An 18,425-nucleotide genomic window follows, 5' to 3' on the forward strand; every position below is an offset into this window, starting at 1 on the left:
CGGGCTCCGCTGGTCCGTACACCGCTATTGAGCGCTGTCAGGCTCCGCTGGTCTGTACGCGATGATTGGGCGCTGTCGGGCTCCGCTGGTCTGTACACCGCTATTGAGCGCTGTCAGGCTCCGCTGGTCTGTACGCGATGGTTGGGCGCTGTCAGGCTCCGCTGAGCTGTACACCGCGGTTGAGCGCCGAGCTGTACACCGCGGTTGAGCGCCGTCGGGCTCCGCTGAGCTGTACGTGGCCGTTGAGCGCTGTCGGGCTCCACCAATCGGTACGCGGCGGCGTGCTTGGCTGTCCGATGACGGGTTGTCCCGACGCCGCAGAGTCCTCCAGCGAGGTGTACACGGACAGCAAGGGCGTGGATGTGGAGCAGTTCCTGGTCGAGGCGCTCAACGCCAACATCAAGGACCAGGCGCACCTGCTCAAGTACGAACAGGACATGCTCAACTTCATCAAAGACAACATGTGAGTGGCGGGGCAGCGCGGGTCGGCTCGTCCGATCCGTCGGGGATGTGGTGTCGGCTGCAGCTCCGGGGGTGTGAGCAGCTGTGCTGCGCGGGCTGACTGAACCTCGCCACGGCGACATGTCGATGGCGGTGGTGGCACAACTCCCGGCGTCTTAGGCAGCTTCAAGGACGACGTGTGAGTGACGGTACGGGTCGAGGACATTGCCATAAGTGGTGGTAAGTGGCATTGACAGTTGTAACGCTTTTGATCGCGGAATGTGCTCCGCATGGTGGAAAAGGATCCGGCAGCGTGACGTGCGTATCTATAAACTAACTTGTTCCCACTGCCCCTATCCTGCCCCCCTGACGTATTCGCACCGCCCTTTGTAAACTGACGTGTTCGCTCCGCCTCTTCCCTGCCCCCCTGACGTGTTCGTTCCGCCCCCGCCCTGCCCCCCCCCCCCCCCCCGACGTGTACTCACTGCCCTTTGACGTGACTCAGGACGGGGGCGTTTGTTGATGTTTTTCGGCAAGGTTGAAGATTCTCAGTCCACACTTTTGAAGATGTCTGTCCCGTATTGGACTTGAGCAGAATGAAAAAGATTAATCGACCGCACAAATTGCTTCCCGGCTAAATCTGTAGAAAATCGCGGCATATTCTCCTGATCCATTTGCTGTGTTTGTGGCAGGAGTTAAGTCTTTCTTCCCCTCTAATTTCGTAAGCCCCTCGCGTTAACACGAGCACAATAGGAGGCGGGTACCACCTGGCGGTGCGCTTTCAGGCAGCGTTTAGTCCAGGGCGTCACGGTCGGAGACAAAGCGCGAGAGCGGCAACATTTCTGATGCTTGTGATGTGTTGGGGTTTGGTTTGTGAAAGGTTATTGTCTGTTGTAGAAATTCACTGTTGTAGAAAGGTGACGTTAGAAAGTCAAATTTCTTCCATAATAACGTTGAACGTGAAGCACAGTCGGTGCCTCATTTGTTCCTCAGCACCGACCAGGCGGGGCTGTGGGTTGGAAGCTACCACTATCGTACATGCGTTCTGATCGCCTGGTAACTGTGATCGATGATGCTGCCCACGCTGTTTTGCCTAGCTACGAGCCTGTGTTCCAAGAAACTGTGGTTGGCTCGCAGGCTGCACAGTCTGTTGCCGCGCCAGAGGCTTACGAGCGGGGCTAAATCCTTCGCCGTATATTTTATCGGGGAATAAAGCAGTGCCGTCACAAAAGTCCCCATGGATGTTTGCGACGAGGACTTACATTACGTTTCGTCATGTTGCTGCTGACGTGAGATCGTCCTATCCGGCTTCCGACCAGGCCAGTGTCTGCGTGTAGACGGTCCGTGTTGAAGCAAGTTCGTCCGATACCACAGCCTTATCGCACAGTACTTCTGACTGAAAGGAGGAAGTATAACGGCGGTGTCTGATGCTCGTACTTGGGGTTATCCGCATATTAACCTCTTTTTAAACTCTACGGGTGGCCCAAGTTACGAGTGACCATTCGTGGTCAGCATGGTCTCTACCCGGGAGGCCATGCCGCGAGTGCTGAGACCCTTCCGGCTGATCGAGCACTCCGAACGTCAACCGAGCGGGCGCCAACATCAGCGGCAGCCGGCGCTGCCGCCCGACCCCGCCGCCGCCGCGGCCACTTCGGCGGGCAGCTGATCGGCAGGCACCGGCCAATCAGATCGATTGTCGCGCCGTGACGTCACCGGCGTGTTTGGCCTGGCCGGCTACGCTGGCCGGCAGCAGGCGATCCGAACGGAAGCGGCGTCGCTCGCCGCGTATCGCCGCTGGCGCCGGCGCCGGCGCCTGAGTCACGCCTCCCGACGGCGTGCCCGGCGCCGGTGCCGGCCGCCGCCTCCTCCTGCCCCGCTCGGACGTCTGCCGGCGCCCGTCAGGGGCGCAGGGGGCGCCAGCGGCGGCCGCCGACCAAGCCGGCGCCGCCAGGAGGCGTGGGCGGCGGCGCGGCCGCTGGTGCCGGGCCGGGCCGGCTCGGCGCGATCGATGGTCGATTGTTGTCGGTAACAGTTCGTGGAGCCGGCGCCCGCTAATCACTGTCACGGTCGAGGTCGGTCTGACTCACGGTCGGCACGCGCCGCGCCTGACACGGCCTGCGCCCCGCCCTCCCCCCGCTTCCTTCCGCCTCCCGCCTCCCAAGGCCTGCTTCCCGTTCTATGCACGTCTTTGCCTCACCTCTCGCTTTCTCCCTCCTTTCTTCCCTCCCGTCGCTCTCCCCCCTCCCGCTCCCTTCCCCTTGCTCTTCTTGCCCATCTTCCCCCTTATTCCTTTTCCTCGCCCCTCTCTCTCTCTCTGGAATCGTGTTGTCGGTGGTCGACGCGGGTCCCTCCGAGGGTTGATCGTGTGTCTGATGGGCTGTTGCAATATACATCGGGCGCGACAGTCGAAACCGCGTCCATGATTTAGTGGAGGTGTCGCCGGCCGGACCGGAGGGCCGGGTCTTCCCGGACCGCCACTGCCTCGCTGCGCGGTGGTCGCCCACCGCTGAGTGGGCAGGCTTTGTCGTGATTTTGAGGTGGTGAGTTGGCTCGCTTCGGGAAATACGGCATGCCCTGGTTTCTCGGCGGCAATTGATTGACATTTTTCCGTGTTTTGTCGACGTTTTGTGGCGACGTTGCGATGATGACTTCGAGTCGTCGATTGCCAGGCTTCGTTTTTGTTGGATGAACCAGCCACGTGGTGTACATGTTATGCGTGACATTATGCCCACGCTCTGGTTTCGTCTTCACGATGGCCCACCCACCGCGCCAGTGCGTGACCTTCCGCTACAAAGTCGCTGAGTCGGGGCACTGCGTTCTTCCAAGTTGTATGCTACGTGTCGTTTCGAGTCTTGCGACGCGCATGTTGAAAGAAGCCTTCGTCTGGCCATTTCGTTTTGAGTTCGGTGCACTTTGCGGGTATACGTTAAACCGCTGAACCGTACGTGCGCAGCCGTCTCAGGTGCACCTGTATGCTGGGCTTCCGGTACAGGGGCGACACCACCGCCTACGGGTCTGCCGGCGCTGTCCGGTGCAGACGGCGCGCACCGCAGCGTGCCGCGACCCCTGACCTTCGGCCACCTGTAACTCTTCCGCCGTGGTCGGCGACCTTCGGCCTCCCCCGCCTCGGCCGCCCACCTGCCCAGCTCGGCTCGGCTCGGCTCGCCACCGGTGGTGACCTTTGGCGGCTGGATGACCTTTGCTGGGCGGCGGTGGCGGTGCGTGGTCGCCGCCGCGCCTGGCCTGGAGCCGACAGAGCAGCGGCTCTGTGTCCAGCTCAGCCGGCCGCCGCGCCTGGCCTGGAGCCGACAGAGCAGCCGCTCTGTGTCCAGCTTAGCCGGCCTGTCGGAGCGGATCGGCGGCCGCCGCGCCGCCCGATGACGGTCCGACGACGACGGCCGCCGGAGATGCGGCTGCCGCTCGATGCCGTTCGCCGGCGACGCGCAGGCGAGCGCCGGCGGCCGGGCCGGCAGTCGATAATGACATTGATCTCGCCGCGCCGGGCGGTGACCGGTGTCGCCGGCGTCACGCGTCGGGTCGACAGCGGCTGTGGCCGCCGGCCGCCGGCGGTCAGGGCCGGCTCCGACCGCTGGGGTCCCCCCCTGCGGCAAGGCGTGGGACGCTGGAGGCCGGCCTTCCCGGCTGCTCGGCCGGTGACTGGAAGGCTGTATTAGGAAGACTGTCGGCCTGGTATTAGGTGCGGCATCGCTGCCTAAACAGACCATCAGTGAACACCTTGTGCGCTGGAAATCCCGGCAGGCTGGACGCCGGCTCGTGCCGCCGGCGAGTGCTTGCGCCAGCTTGTGGGGCCGTGGGACTGCTAGAGTGCACTAGCTTTATTCGTGCGTTTTCACCGGCTCACAATGACACGGCTGGGGGTCACAATGGCTTGCAGTGCCACTCGATAGAGCAGTCTGCAGCCGTGGGGCGAACTAAGCATCTGCGCTCGTGCCAGCCCATGTGTGGGCGTCGCTGCGGGGCCGCACCGCGATGTCCCGTAGGGATGGGTGCAGACCGACTGCGCCCGGTGAGCCGCCGCCGACGCGCCGTCTGACCGGCCGCCGCGGTGTCGTGCCGCGGCTGCGGCGGCGGCGGCCGAGCTGCTCGGCACCGTCGCCAGCTGTTGGGACCTCTCAGCCTCCGCCGGCGCCGACCGCCCCTGCTCGGGATGAGGCCGGCTCATGGCCCGCCTCGCACGTCACGCGACTCGGCCCGGCCAATCCGGCGCGTCACGCCACGACCGTCACGCGCGCTGACCGCCGCTAATCCTAGCGGCGCTGTCACGTGCGCGGCTCGCCCCGGCTCGGCCGCGCCGCACGTGGCGGCACGTGGGCTGGAGCGGTGCGGCGAGGCGCCGCTGGAGGGGATGCCGGCCGGGCTCCGAGGCGGAGCGAGCCGACCGGCCGCTTGGCAGGTCATGCGCCCGGCGCCCGGCGAGCCAGCCGGCAGGTGTCACGCTCCAGTCTGCCGTGCCAGCAGAGACGGCGCCGAGCCGGGCCGGGCTCACTGGGGCTCACGCTCACCGAGCGGACGTCCCTGAGCTTACAGTAAGGCCATCCTCAAGCTGACGCTCCTGGGCTCATGGTGAGACCCACCCTCGAGGTGGTGCCCCTGAACTCACAGTAAGACCCACTTTCAAGCTGACGCCCCTGAGCTCACAGCGACACCCACCCTCGAGCTGACGCCCCTGAGCTCACAGTGAAACCCACCCTCGAGCTGACGCCCCTGAGCTCACAGTAAGACCCACTTTCGAGCTAGCGCCCCTGAGCTCGCAGTAAGACCCACTTTCGAGCTAGCGCCCCTGAGCTCGCAGTAAGACCCACTTTCGAGCTAGCGCCCCTGAGTTCGCAGTAAGACCCACTTTCGAGCTGACACAGTTGGGCGCAGAGTCGAGCCCGCCAGCCGGCTGACGCCTGCCTGGCTGCACGCTGTGGACGCCGCGTGCAGACGAGCGCCGCGAGACGGACGATGAGCGGCGAGCGGGCGTGGGCGGGGCGGCGCGGCGCTGGTCACTAGGGAGCTGAGCTCGCGCTCGCGGAAGCTGCGCCGGTAACCCGGAAGGCCTGCCACCGCCCACACTTCAGCACGAACAAAACTGGTGTTACGTCTGGTGCGTAATATTGGACGGAATTTATGCTTGCGTCGCGGTGCAGTGCCGCTGCTGCAAGGACGACGTACAGGTGGTGCGGCTTCCCGTTCCTCGTTTAATTAACCTTTACAAGCTTCGATGTGACTTATATCGTAGTGATGTCAGCGTAATGATAATGTCAGCGTTCGAGTGATGGTAATGTTCACGGCCCACAGAATCACGTCTTTAAGGGACGCAAGCCTGTGGAATGTCGTTAGCCATCCGATTGCCGCTCTTGGTCAGACCAGCGTCGCCTTCGCTCCTCCCAGTTTGCCGTGGCGAGCACGCATATGTCCTGATGTGGGGAGAGCGCTGCCGCCGTCCGGCTGTGCGGCCAGCGTGCAGGCCCTGACGGCCACCCGGCCGTGGTTGCCCTGACCGGTCGGTATGCCGGCCCTGACCCGCCACCTGGCCGTGGCTGCCCTGACCGGTCGGTATGCCGGCCCTGACCCGCCGCCTGGCCGTGGCTGCCCTGACCGGCCAGTACGCCGGCCCTGACCCGCTGCTCGACTGTGGCTACGACCAGTATGCCGGTCCTGACTCGCCGTCTGGCCGTGGCTGCCCTGACCGGCCAGTACGCCTGCCCTGACCCGTTGCCCGGCCGTTTACAGGCGCGCTGAGTTCCGGTTCCCGCCGCAGTCGTCCTACCAGCGCATGCTGGTGCACCGGGCCGCCGTCTACTTCGGCCTCGACCACAACGTCGACCCCACAGGCACCTCCGTCATCGTCACCAAGACGGATCGCACGCGCATCCCCGAGCACAGGTGTGAGCGCGCGCGGAGAGGCCGCCGCCGGGCGGGGAGCGGGCCGGCGTCGAGTGCAGTCCCCGAGCACAGGTGTGCACGCGCGGGGAGAGGCGGCCGCCGGGCGGGGGAGCGGGCCGGCGTCTGGTGCAGTCCCCGAGCACAGGTGTGCACGCGCGGAGAGAGGCCGCCGCCGGGCGTGGAACGGGCCGGCGTCGAGTGCAGTCCCCGAGCACAGGTGTGTACGCGCGGGGAGAGGCGGCCGCCGAGCGGGGAGCGGGCCGGCGTCGAGTGCAGTCCCCGAGCACAGGTGTGCACGCGCGGGGAGAGGCCGCCGCCGGGCGGGGAGCGAGCCGGCGTCTGGTGCGGTCCCCGAGCACAGGTGTGAGCGCGCGCGGAGAGGCCGCCGCCGGGCGGGTGGCGGGCCGGCGTCGGGTGCAGCGGCCGGGGCACCGGGGAGTGTTGCGCTCGCAGCTTGGAGCTGCAGGGAGCGTGATGATGTGCCGGCCAGTGCGGTGGGACGGGGAGCTGTGGGAGCAGCTGCCGGGACAGTCGACTGGGTGGGTGCGGCGGGACAGTCAGCTGGGTTGGTGCGGTGGAGCTGGCGGTGGCGCAGAGCCGCGCCTTGATTTAAGGGAATGTTCTATATTTGTGTGCGTTTTTTTAACTGAAGCAGCCCTCTTGAAGATTATTCGGTGCAGTTCAGAGCCCTGCCCTTAATGAGATATAAATCCATCTAGTTGCGGAGCGACAGGCTCGCGAAGATCTGCAGACTTTTGTGCAGGTTGTTTCAGGGTCACCCAGGCATCATAACGCCATAATAACACGTCATTCAAATATTGCGACTCCATCGGCCATGCAGCAATCAGGCCAAAAAACTGTAATGGTCGAGTCGCTCATATCTGGTGTTTGTGAGCACGATTTCCTGAAATAACGGCCGTCAATTGGCTGTCAATCACTATGATACAAGGCACGATGACTTAGCCGAACGATGTCATAGTGAGGCGCATATGTACTAAATAGAGAATTGATGTTCCGTGGAGCAGTCTTCTATTTGAAAGCATATCAAGGTTATAAGTGGGGTTACTTCATCACAACGTGTGCTCTCTTCATATCTTCAAACGTGGAGCACTTCCTTTAGGTGCCTGGAGTAGCCAGTTAGCGTACGTGGTGGAGTGGTGACCTTTCGGTGTCGGTGCGGCCGCCTTGCGAAGACCAGGCCGCCCGTATGGCTTAGTCACCGCCCGGTGGTGTGTAAGTCAGCTCCCGCCCTGGAGTGGCAGGGGAGGGGTGTCGTCCTGGACATTCGCACCGCGTCGCGCGCGCCGCCGAGGTCGAGGCGGCCCACTGACGGCGCCCACTGCTCCTCGCCAGCTTCCGTGACCTGCTGCGTGAGGACGGCGACGAGCCGAAGCGGCTGCTGAAGCGGGACGGACTGCTGGGACACTACTCCAGGGTAGGTACTGCTTGGGTGCGTAAGTGCTCGACGTCTGGGCAGCTCCCGAGCGTGCGAGCGTGTGCATTGACGTGTTTGGGCCTTGTTTTTGGTTGTTATTGGCTGGAGCAGCTTTGCTCTGTGCAATCACAGTAAGGCCCGACGGTAAGAACCGAAACAAAAGTAAGACGTCCACTTTTGGGATGTGGCAAAAAATCGGCATTGCCAATGCCACTAGTCGTAAGCGTTTCTGCTAGTTCCTGCATTTAGGGGGCGCCAGTCGGGCGCCCCTAAATAGTGCAACACCGGCGACGTTTGGGCCCTGCTAGTCGGGCGCCCCTAAATGGCGCAGCACCGGCGACGTTTGGGCCCTGCTAGTCGGGCGCCCCTAAATGGCGCAGCACCGGCGACGTTTGGGCCCTGCTAGTCGGGCGCCCCTAACTGGCGCGGCACCGACGACGTTTGGGCCCTGCTAGTCGGGCGCCCCAAATGGCGCGGCGCCGGCGACGTTTGGGCCCTGCTGGTGGGCTCTGGTCGTGACCGCGCTGGCGCCGGCGACGTTCGGGCCCTGCTGGTCGGCTCTGGTCGTGACCGCGCTGGCGCTGGCCGGCAGAGTTTCGACAGCCAGAGCTCGCTGGACTCTCGGCGCAGTCGGAGCTTCGAGGAGCGCGAGGTGGAGTACAGGAAGGCGCGCACGAGGATCTTCAGCAACCAGCAGGTGAGGCGCGGGACGAGCCTCCGTATCGCGCGGCCGTGGTTAGCCGTGTGGTGGGGGAGGGGGGACTGCGGTGTCGGATCTGTGCAGCTCCTGGTGGGCTGATCTAGGGCGCAAGTGGCGTTGGAAACAGCGATATTCGCCCGACACCCCTCCACGGTGGTTGGTTTTGAGAGAGAAGCGTTAGTGAAGCCGTCGCTCATGAGAAGCCTTAGCATATGAAGTGCTGCGTCCGCTCACGTGGGACGGGTGGGAGTAAATGCCTCTAGATGATCTGCATTTGGACCGGAGGCGTGTCATGGCAGCCTCTGTTATTGCGCAGTGGCCTGGGATGTCCGTCCATGTCAGTTGCCGGGCTTCTGAACCCGTGTTAACTCACGTCGGCTCGGAATCTAATCAGGCGCACGTTCTGGTCCGTCGCGCGCTCGCCGAGTACGTCGGAACCCTTCGTGACTCGGGTGAATTCCACTGGCCGTCCTGCCGTCTGTGACCCGAACGACACACGTGACCCCGTGCGACCTGTTTGACCTCGCCCGTCCTTTTCTGCCGCCACCTGACCACGTGTTTCGCGGCTCACTGCGCCGGTTACGACTTCTGGTCCCATCCGCCTTCCCACCCGTCTAATTAACTGATCCGACCAGACGCGAGCGACCGTTAACCCAGCCTGTCCGGTGGACCCCGCCCAGCCCCGTCACCCCTCTCCGGCCTCGGCCGCGTGACCCGGCGCTCGGCTCTGACCTGTCCGCCCCGCCGCCAGGAGCTGGACGGCGACGGCTGGCAGTCGGGCGGCGAGCGGCGCGCCGCCGCCTGGCTCGAGCCGGCCGACCCGGCGCGCCGCCAGATGCCCAAGGCGCACTCGGTCGACCAGCCGCCGCGCTACGCCCGGCTCAATCAGACCGACAGCGTGGAGAGCACCAACAATCTGCGCGTGGCGGCGGCGGCCGGCGCCGGCGCTGGCGGCGGTGGCGGCGGCGGCGGCGCGCGGCCGCCGGGCGTCTCCAAGTCGCACAGCTTCGGCGGCTACACGGGCGCGGCGCTGAGCCGCGGCGACAGCGCCGCCAGCTCGGCCGGCAGCGCGCGCCTCGCCAAACAGGGTGAGCGCCGGCGCGGCTGGGCGCGGCGGACGGGTGACACCTCCAGCCGGGTGACGGGTCTGGCGGGCGGCCTGCAGCGAACTCGGTGCCCGATGCGGCGCCGGCTCGGTATCAGTGCCCAGTGGCACCCTTGTGTCTCACGTTTATCATCGGTCAAAGTCCCGATCGCGCGGATTAGATTACGGGCATCGGCCAGCAGCATCGCGTGGCAGGCTTGCCGCGTACACGGGGAAGTCACCGGACGCGTCGGAGGCCGTCTGGGCCGCCGCTGGTCATCGGTGTGCAGCGCGTCTGGCGCGCGACGGGCGCGGCGGTCTCGGGGGGGCGGCCGCGCGCGCCACGCCTGACGCCCCGTCGGCCGTCCGCTTCAGACTCGTCGGCGAGCAGCGTGTCGCGACTGAGCCCCTCCAGCGGCTACAAGACGGCCTCGGTCAGCCAGGTGACGCTGGACTCCACGCCCTCGCCCACCTCACAGCACCAGGTGAGGCTCGGCCCGGCGCCGCGATCCGGGCACGATATGCGCGTCACGTTTGGTTCGGTGAAACTTCAGCGCCGCGTGAGCTTTGGGAACGTTGCCGTTGGGACAGGGCACGAACGTTGGGAACGTTGGGAACGTTGCCGTTGGGACGGGCACGCCGCGTTACGGTTGCGCTCATGCCGTTTTCGAGCGGCTGGGTCGTTAGACCTAGCCAGGGTCGTTAGAATATGGAATTCCCCTTACCTTCTTACGTAAGACAGAATCTCGCAGCGACCAACTTACATAACACTGGAGATTATGCAACACCAAGCGACGGCACGGAAGCCTCGCATATTTGAGCCTTGTGAATTGAAATTTTCAAAACGTTAGGGATGGCCTGGCTTCTACACGCAATGCTGGCAATCTTTTACCGTAGGTAGCAGGCTTTCCATTGCTTTACCGTGCTCGCTATTGACCCAGGCTCTCGAGCGATCCGTTCTGCCCGCCGTGGTACTCAGATGCACCAGCGACGCGCCCAGCTGCCCGGCATGGTCCTTCGACGTAGCCGACACTGTGGAGCGTAATGGTCCGGGCGGGGCGGCCTCCCTCACCACGTGCAGCGGGCACTGTCGGCAGATGTTTGCGGATGGGTCGGTCGCTGACACCAGCGGCGATAAGGGCAACACAACGCCCGGCTCAAGTCCAGCCGGCTTCAGCATAGCGCCCGCGGATGCCACTTTCTAACGTCGGCTCTGGGAGCTGATCCGAAAAAGTTGACCTCATCTACCCCTGAACCGGATTTTTCTCCGGATCACGACCAATTGAATTTTCGTCCGCGGCATTAAGATGTTATTCCTATAATAATATTTCGTAGATTCAAAATTGTTGTCCTGCTGAGGAATGAGTTCTTATTTCATGTTTATGTGAGCAGCTTTTTTGCGAAAAACTTGAATGGTGTGGAATTCACAAAAAAACACCCTAATAAATCATATTAAGGAATCACTGATGACTACGGCTGTCGCTGATCGTGTGGCATCACCACCACGACCACGATTGTGCGGTAAGCACACTGGCACTGTTGGGAAAACATGTAGTTATCTTTATCTGAGTCACCGTATACTTTTAAAAGCCGCCGCATACTGTGGTCAATTGTTCTTTATCCCAATCCAGGCGTCGTCATTTGAAAGAAATGACGAAAATAACACGAACAACATATGCCGACTGGCTTAACTTATGAGGAAGTAAGCATGCCAACAACATGAGATACATATGAGATATTATTTGGTGCAAAATAAACATACTGTTAACAGTGGTATGTTTAGGTATCTGCTACCTAGCATACCAGCAGTTGGAATAATTGTCCTGCATTAATTTTGTCCAGTATTCCCTCTTTGCTCATCTGTATTGAAGGGGCTCAGGGGAGCATGGGGGCGCATATCAGCATTCGCGGTTCAGCCACCCCCCCCCCCTCGTCCCGTAAGCATATAAAGTGAAGCCCTTGCTAGCTCCCATAGAGAGGCGGACAAATCTGGTTAGGGACAGGGTGCCCTTGGGAATGGAATGTGGAGGTTATTGGAGTATGGAAGTCAGAGTTATGGGACGTGCAGTGTACGAGTCATGCAAGACACCGTATCTGGCGTCTGAGGGGACCCGATAGGCGGCATCGCTCACCATGAATGTCAGGACCTCGGGTCGATGCTGCCCCTTGCCGCCGGGTCAGCCATCACCGACAGGCTCCTGTACTCCATGAATACGATGCGCCCATGACAAGCGACGGCCTGACCTCATGCCCCTCCGCCCTGGCACCAGACCGGTTGCAGTGTAACCGCGAAACTTCGCTTTGTCAGCCCGCGGGGCGCGGTGTGACCCCGTGCCTGTGTCGTGCCCCCAGACCGGCTACAGTCTGGAGGAGGTGGTGTCAGTCGGCGGTGGCGGCGGCGGCGGCGGTGGCGGCGGCGGCGGCCAGCCGGTGCTCTGGGCCGTCAGCAACCTGGAGGACGTACCGGCGGGCTCCGTCATCATCGACCCTCACTCGGGCCAGCCGTACCTGAACCAGGACCGCACCGTGTACCGCTACAACCCGGCCAACCCGCCGCTGCTGGCGCCACTGGCGCCGCCGGCCGCCGCCGCCAGCGGCGCCAGTCCGCCGGCGGCTCTGCCCTTCCAGCTGCCGGTGGGCGCCAGCCCGCCGGGCGGGCCGACCGCCGGCGTGCGGTACGTGTCGCCCGGCGCCGAGCCCGCCGGCCCGCCGCCCCCGCCGCCTCCGCCACCGCCGCCGTCCGTCGGTCTGCAGTACGTGCCGACGGCCGGCCTGCAGTACGTGGCGTCGGCGGGCAGCCCACCGTCGCAGGGCGCGCCGCTGCAGTGCGTGCCGCAGCCGTCGGCCGGCTACTACGCCGTGCCGCCGCTGGTGGCCGGCCAGCAGCGGGCGCACGGGCTTCTCCAGGTAACGGACCGCTGCGGGCGGCGGTCACGCGACCGCGGGAGGAGTTGTGGCTCGGCGGGACACCGGGCCAGGGCAGTAAAGCGGGGGGGGGGGGGGGCGTTCAGGCGGTGCAAAAGTTGAAGCCTTTCTTATAACGTCATTTAAAGCGTCGCCTTCAGGGATTGCAAAGTTTCGAGGCGAGAGCAAGGCTTGTGTGACTCTTTGGTCGCCGACTTGTGTGCGCGTGCCTTAGCAAGGGCCGGCGTTCTCCCGTCGGCCGCACGGCGCCCGCCACCGGAGCGTCGTCGGCCAGAGGTGCGTCAGCTAGCCGGCCGCGCGCTAGCCGCCATTCTCGGTGCCGTTGGCAGACCCAGCAAGCTGAGAAGCCGCTGGCGGAGGTGGGCCAGCAGCTGATGGGCTTGACGCTGGCCGAGCACGGCCAGGGCGACGCCCAGCTGGCGGCGCAGCAGCAGTACCTGCTGACCTACCGCACGGCCCAGCCCGCTCAGCAGCACCAGCAGCACCAGCAGCAACAGCACCAGCAGCAACACCACCAGCAGCAACAGCAGCAACAGCAGCAGCAGCAGATGTACTGCCTGCCGGGCCCGGCCGTGCCTCTGCGCTACATGTACCATCAGCTGGTGGGCCCGGAGCAGCCGCAGCATCAGCCGTGTACGTGACGGCCACTCAGCCTACGAGTGCCAGGGGAAGGACTATGCTGCTATCTACTAGGCGGAGTACTCCCTCTGCATACGTTACTTTGTCTGGTTTTGTTTCCGTTTGAAACCCGGGAAAAGGATGTAAACTGACCTGTGTACGGTGATATTCGGGCGCATTTTGGTGGCGACGCCGGGGCAGCTTGTCCTAACGTCGTTAAGTGCGCCCAGTTTCGAGACGACGCTCTTTTTTGGAAAATTTTGAACTTAACGGGCGAAACTTGTCTCTCGCCACTGGACGCCGCCGTTCTCCGCCGTCGCTGCCTGCCGCTCACCTGCCACCTGTCTCTCGCCACCGAGCTTTGCCACCGTCTTGGCGAGCGTGGGCCCGCGGTTTCCGCGACTTCAGCTCGGACTTCGGCGGATGAATCAGACTGCGTCTCTGAGTTACCCCACTTTTTGCCCTGTGTTTTGCGATGAGCGGACGCGCGTCATGACCTGGCCTCCCCGCCGCAGCCTACATGGGCGTATACCCGGGCGGCGGCACCACCCTGAGCTCGGCGCCGGCGCACGAGGCCGGCTACTACATGACCTCGCCTCCGGCCGCCGGGCCGCCAGTTTACCCGCTGTCGCCGTTCTACGGCCAGCAGACGTACGCGGGCGCGGCCGGCCGGCCGGCCGCCGAGCCGTCAGCCGTGCCGCAGCAGGTCAGGCAGCGGGGGCACCGGGCAGGCCGAGCAGGCTCGGCTGGGGGAATACTGGGCAGGCTGGGCTGGGGGAGTACCGGGCAGGCCGAGCAGGCTCGGCTGGGGGAGTACCGGGCAGGCTGGGCTGGGGGAGTACTGGGCAGGCCGGGCTGGGGGAGCACTGGACAGGCTGGTCTGGGGAAGTGCCGAGCAGGCTGGGCAGAGGCTGGAAGTGATTAGTCTTTTTTGTGGGCTGCTGAAGTTGGGGAGGCACGGAGCGCGCGGCAGCGATGTTACAGGCGTCCCGGTAACCATTGGGTTGGATCACAGGGCGCGAAAAAATGCCGTGTTCGGGCATTAGATTCGCATGCCTTGGCGAATTTAAATGTTCCGTGCATCATTCGGGGACATCAAAACATTAAGCAGCGGCGAGCCAGCCGTGTAACCAGCACGTGTCCGTGTCCAGGTGCTGGGGTACGCCGCCCAATACCCGTCACTGGTGTCGGCCGGGCCGCCGGTGGCCGGCCGTCTAATGAACGGGCACCGACTGCGCTCGGCCGAGTCGCTGGACGACTCGCTGCTGCTGCACCACCACCACCCGCACCCGCTGGCGGCGCCGGCGCCCGCCTTCCAGCGGCCCGTACCGCTCAGTGAGTGCTGTCCCGGGCCGCCACCAGTCGCGCTGCTCGGGCCGTGTTAGCCGCCTTACTGTCCTGGTGGGAGGCGAGTTTCGTTACATAAGTATGCTTTGCATCGTAGATCTTGAGATGGTGATCCCTAAATGCTGCAGTGCCAGTTTGGTCAATTGTATTTTCTCCAGACTGAAATTGTAAATGGCTGACTCGTTTAGCACTCGTTCCGTCCGCGCGACTCTGTCATGAGATGGCGGACGGTCCTCGGTCGACTCTGTCATGAGCTGGCGGCGGACGGTCCCCGGTCGACTCTGTTATGAGCTGGCGGAGGATGGTTCCCGGTCGACTCTGTCATGAACTGGCAGCGGATGGTTCCCGGTCGACTCTGTCATGAGCTGGCGGCGGACGGTCCCCGGTCGACTCTGTTATGAGCTGGCGGAGGATGGTTCCCGGTCGACTCTGTCAAGAGCTGGCAGCGGACGGTCCCCGGTCAACTCTGTCGTGAACTGGCGGAGGATGGTCCCCGGTCGACTCTGTCATGAGCTGGCAGCGGACGGTCCCCGGTCGACACTGCTATGAGCTGGCGGAGGATGGTCTCCGGTCGACTCTGTCATGAGCTGGCAGCGGACGGTCCCCGGTCGACTCTGTTATGAGCTGGCGGAGGATGGTCCCCGGTCGACTCTGACATGAGCTGGCAGCGGATGGTTCCCGGTCGACTCTGACATGAGCTGGCAGCGGATGGTTCCCGGTCGACTCTGACATGAGCTGGCGGAGGACGGTCCCCGGTCGACTCTGTCAAGAGCTGGCGTAGGACAGTCCCCGGTCGACTCTGTCATGAGCTGGCAGCGGATGGTTCCCGGTCGACTCTGACATGAGCTGGCGGAGGACGGTCCCCGGTCGACTCTGTCAAGAGCTGGCGTAGGACAGTCCCCGGTCGACTCTGTCATGAGCTGGCAGCGGACGGCCCCCGGTCGGCTCTGTCACGAGCTGGCGTAGGACGGTCTCCGGTCGACTCTGTCAAGAGCTGGCGTAGGACAGTCCCCGGTCGACTCTGCCATGAGCTGGCAGCGGACGGCCCCCGGTCGGCTCTGTCATGAGCTGGCGTAGGTCCCCGGTCGACTCTGTCATGAGCTGGCGTAGGTCCCCGGTCGGCTCTGTCATGAGCTGGCGTAGGTCCCCGGTCGACTCTGTCATGAGCTGGCGTAGGTCCCCGGTCGACTCTGTCACGAGCTGGCGTAGGACGGTCCCCGGTCGACTCTGTCATGAGCTGGCGTAGGTCCCCGGTCGACTCTGTCATGAGCTGGCGTAGGTCCCCGGTCGGCTCTGTCATGAGCTGGCGTAGGTCCCCGGTCGACTCTGTCATGAGCTGGCGTAGGTCCCCGGTCGACTCTGTCACGAGCTGGCGTAGGTCCCCGGTCGACTCTGTCATGAGCTGGCGTAGGTCCCCGGTCGACTCTGTCATGAGCTGGCGTAGGTCCCCGGTCGACTTTGTCCGCTGACGGCTGTGACGGTCCGCCCGCAGACCACGTGCGCCTGATGGCGCCGCTGCGGCAGCCGCAGCCGCAGCAGCCGCCGCTGGCCGGCCGGCCGGGCCGCGCCCGCCGCAGCCGCGCCCGCAGCAAGGCCAGTAGCGAGGGCACCGTCACACCCAACGGCACCGACCCAGGTCAGGCCGCGGCCGGGCCGGGGCGGTCCCCAGCCAGCACTGGGCCTGGAGTCTCACACAGAGGGGCTGGGGCTGTGCTGCTCCGGCAGTTGGAAGGCTCGCTCTGTTGCTAGACGATTGTGCTGGCAGATGAGTCGGGCAGAGTCGTGTACTGTGCCGTCGGTGGTGCTGTCTACCCTGCCTGTATGTTGTGTTGCTCTTTCCCTGCCTGACTTCACCAGTACTCTGCGTCGGCACTGACTCCGTCTGCCCTCTCGCTGGTGTTGGCTGTGTGCTGGAGGCCGGGGCTTCTCCCGCTGCCCGGGGCGGGCCGTGTGTCGTCTGACCGGCGGCGTCTGCCGACAGGCGGCGCCGGCTGCGTGCTGGAGGTGGACGGCGTGTGGTCGGGCCTGCGGCGCTCGGAGCTGGAGCGGCTGCTGGAGGAGCCGGTGGCGTCGGCCGGCGGCCGGCTGGAGTTCGGGCCGGCCTCGCCGCCGCCCGACGGCCCGCTCACCGCCCACCACGCCGTGCAGGCCGTGTTCGAGACGGCGGCCGGCGCCGAGGCGGCGCTGCTGGCGCTCAAGCCGGGCCGGCTCCGGCTGCGGCGGCCGGAGGCGTGAGGCGCGGCCGGCGGCGCCGCGCCCGCACCCGCCGCACCCAGCCTCCGCACCCCGCCGCGCAACGCACCGCAGACCGCACACTGACCACGGCGGACCTGGGACATCGCGCACGCCGCACCTCACTCCACACACGACACGCGAGGCGCCGCCACAGCGCCGCGAACGCCTGACGTGCGACGGCCGACACCGCGCGGCAGATCCGACGACGTCACCACGCGACGAAAACAACACAGCAGACTCGCCGCCCGCTGCGGTGCCGGAGACGCGCCGCGCGCCACATCGCCACGCGTGGCCGCAGTGCGGGACTCTGAGGAGGTGTGCCGGCGTCGCCACTGGCGGCCGCTCAGTCGCGGGACGCCGCCGGTCAGCCGCGTGGAGGCGCACCGCTGTCCATAAACCGCCTCGCCGAGCGGGACTGAACACCGCACTGCCGCGCACAGTACGCACACACGCCACGACGCTGGCGGACGGGAGGGCGGGGGTCGCGCACCCTCCGACATCCCGCGCCGGCGGCCGGGCGCGGGGCAGAGGGCGCGCCCGACGCACCATCGGCAGGCGCTCACTAGTCAGCCTGTGTGGGCCGCGCGCGCGCCCGTGCGGGTCTGGCCGGAGCGGCGCGGCGCGCGGCGGCCCGCGGGATATTTTTATACTGTTGGTTTTACATTGTGTCCGCGCTCACGCTTGCTGGTAGGGGCGTCTGTGCCCGCTCAGAGCCGTCGTTGCGTTTGCACTTCTGTTTTCTGTTGAATGTGGCGGCGGCGGCCCGGCCGCGTGCCGTCTCGCCGTGGATGTTGTGGTAGCGTCGCTAGCCGGCCGCAGTCCGTGTGTGCGCCTCTGTATCGCGCCGCCCGCCCGTCTCGTCACGCGCGCGCCATGATCTCGGATAGTGCGTCTGTTGCGCCCTTCGACCGGGCGCGTTTGTTGAGTTTCGGCGTCGCTTTTGACACAGCTTTAAAGGGAGGGCGGTGCTGCCGGCCGGCCGCCTGCTCCGCGCCCCGAGCTCGCCCCCACCCCGCCCCGTCCGGGCCGGTCCGCCGCTCTGGACGCGCCTGATTCGTTCCACCGTCCAGTCCCCTCACCCCTCCCCCGAGTCCGGCTAACCTGCCGGCCGCGCTGTACCGTCTAGTCTGGCGTATATCAGCTATGCCTCGAATCTGTTACATCGGTGTTTGTGTACGATCGTTATATTGTTTCAAATCATTTTCCTGTTACGATTTTTTACTGTTCAACTGTGCGTGAGGCTAGGAGCGAACTATAAATCTTGTTCAACAAACGGCTGTATCTCTGTGCGGCAGCATAGGAAGGCCTGGAAATGAGCACCATCGTCGAATGCCCGAAGACCTGTTAATCCAGGAGCTGGGATGACGCCCTGGGCGTCAAGTGCAATAGCAAAACACGACCACCGGTTGGCTTGATGTCGCCATACTATTTTTCGACATACCTCCCAATCTATTAAACATAGTACGCGACTGTCGACGTTAGACACTACACCGCCACATGAAGGTGCGATCTTCCCCGACAACACGAACACGCGGTGTAAAATCTTGTGAAAGCTTGCTGCGGGCGTCGGGCCCCGGATGGGCCCCTTACTCTTTTCTGACTTCACTACCTAACGGCCACTGAGAAATATAGGATACTCGTAGACACCCACACACTTCATGCGCCGGCCCGGGCAGAGGCCCCCGAGCGGTTCGAATCGAACTCTTTGGGTAACTCCTGCACCAGTGCCTGGCAGGCAGGCTCGCTGC

General features: G+C 64.4%; 2 protein-coding genes across 2 annotated transcripts in view; both read left to right on the forward strand.

Annotated features, from left to right (window-relative positions):
• LOC119089917 (R3H domain-containing protein 1) overlaps window positions 1–10,757 on the forward strand; it is a 74,972-nt gene extending 64,215 nt beyond the window's left edge. Inside the window, exons 7-13 of the mRNA XM_037212722.1 lie at window positions 322–463; window positions 6,181–6,333; window positions 7,687–7,768; window positions 8,361–8,465; window positions 9,220–9,406; window positions 9,928–10,037; window positions 10,650–10,757. Coding sequence (XP_037068617.1) covers window positions 322–463; window positions 6,181–6,333; window positions 7,687–7,768; window positions 8,361–8,465; window positions 9,220–9,406; window positions 9,928–10,037; window positions 10,650–10,757 — 887 coding nt within the window. The remainder of the gene's footprint in view (window positions 1–321; window positions 464–6,180; window positions 6,334–7,686; window positions 7,769–8,360; window positions 8,466–9,219; window positions 9,407–9,927; window positions 10,038–10,649) is intronic.
• A 1,676-nt stretch (window positions 10,758–12,433) lies between these two features.
• On the forward strand, window positions 12,434–17,073 carry LOC119089918 (histone-lysine N-methyltransferase 2D). The gene is made up of 5 exons (XM_037212723.1): window positions 12,434–12,459; window positions 12,807–13,110; window positions 13,611–13,801; window positions 14,247–14,430; window positions 16,976–17,073. The coding sequence occupies exons 2-5, from the start codon at window positions 12,852–12,854 to the stop codon at window positions 17,071–17,073; spliced, it is 732 nt and encodes a 243-aa protein (XP_037068618.1). The 5' UTR covers window positions 12,434–12,459; window positions 12,807–12,851.
• The last annotated feature ends 1,352 nt before the right edge of the window (window positions 17,074–18,425 follow it).

The sequence above is a fragment of the Pollicipes pollicipes genome, unplaced genomic scaffold, assembly GCF_011947565.3.
Source record: "Pollicipes pollicipes isolate AB1234 unplaced genomic scaffold, Ppol_2.1 Scaffold_3087;HRSCAF=3621_pilon_pilon_pilon, whole genome shotgun sequence".
NCBI lineage: Eukaryota > Metazoa > Arthropoda > Thecostraca > Pollicipedomorpha > Pollicipedidae > Pollicipes > Pollicipes pollicipes.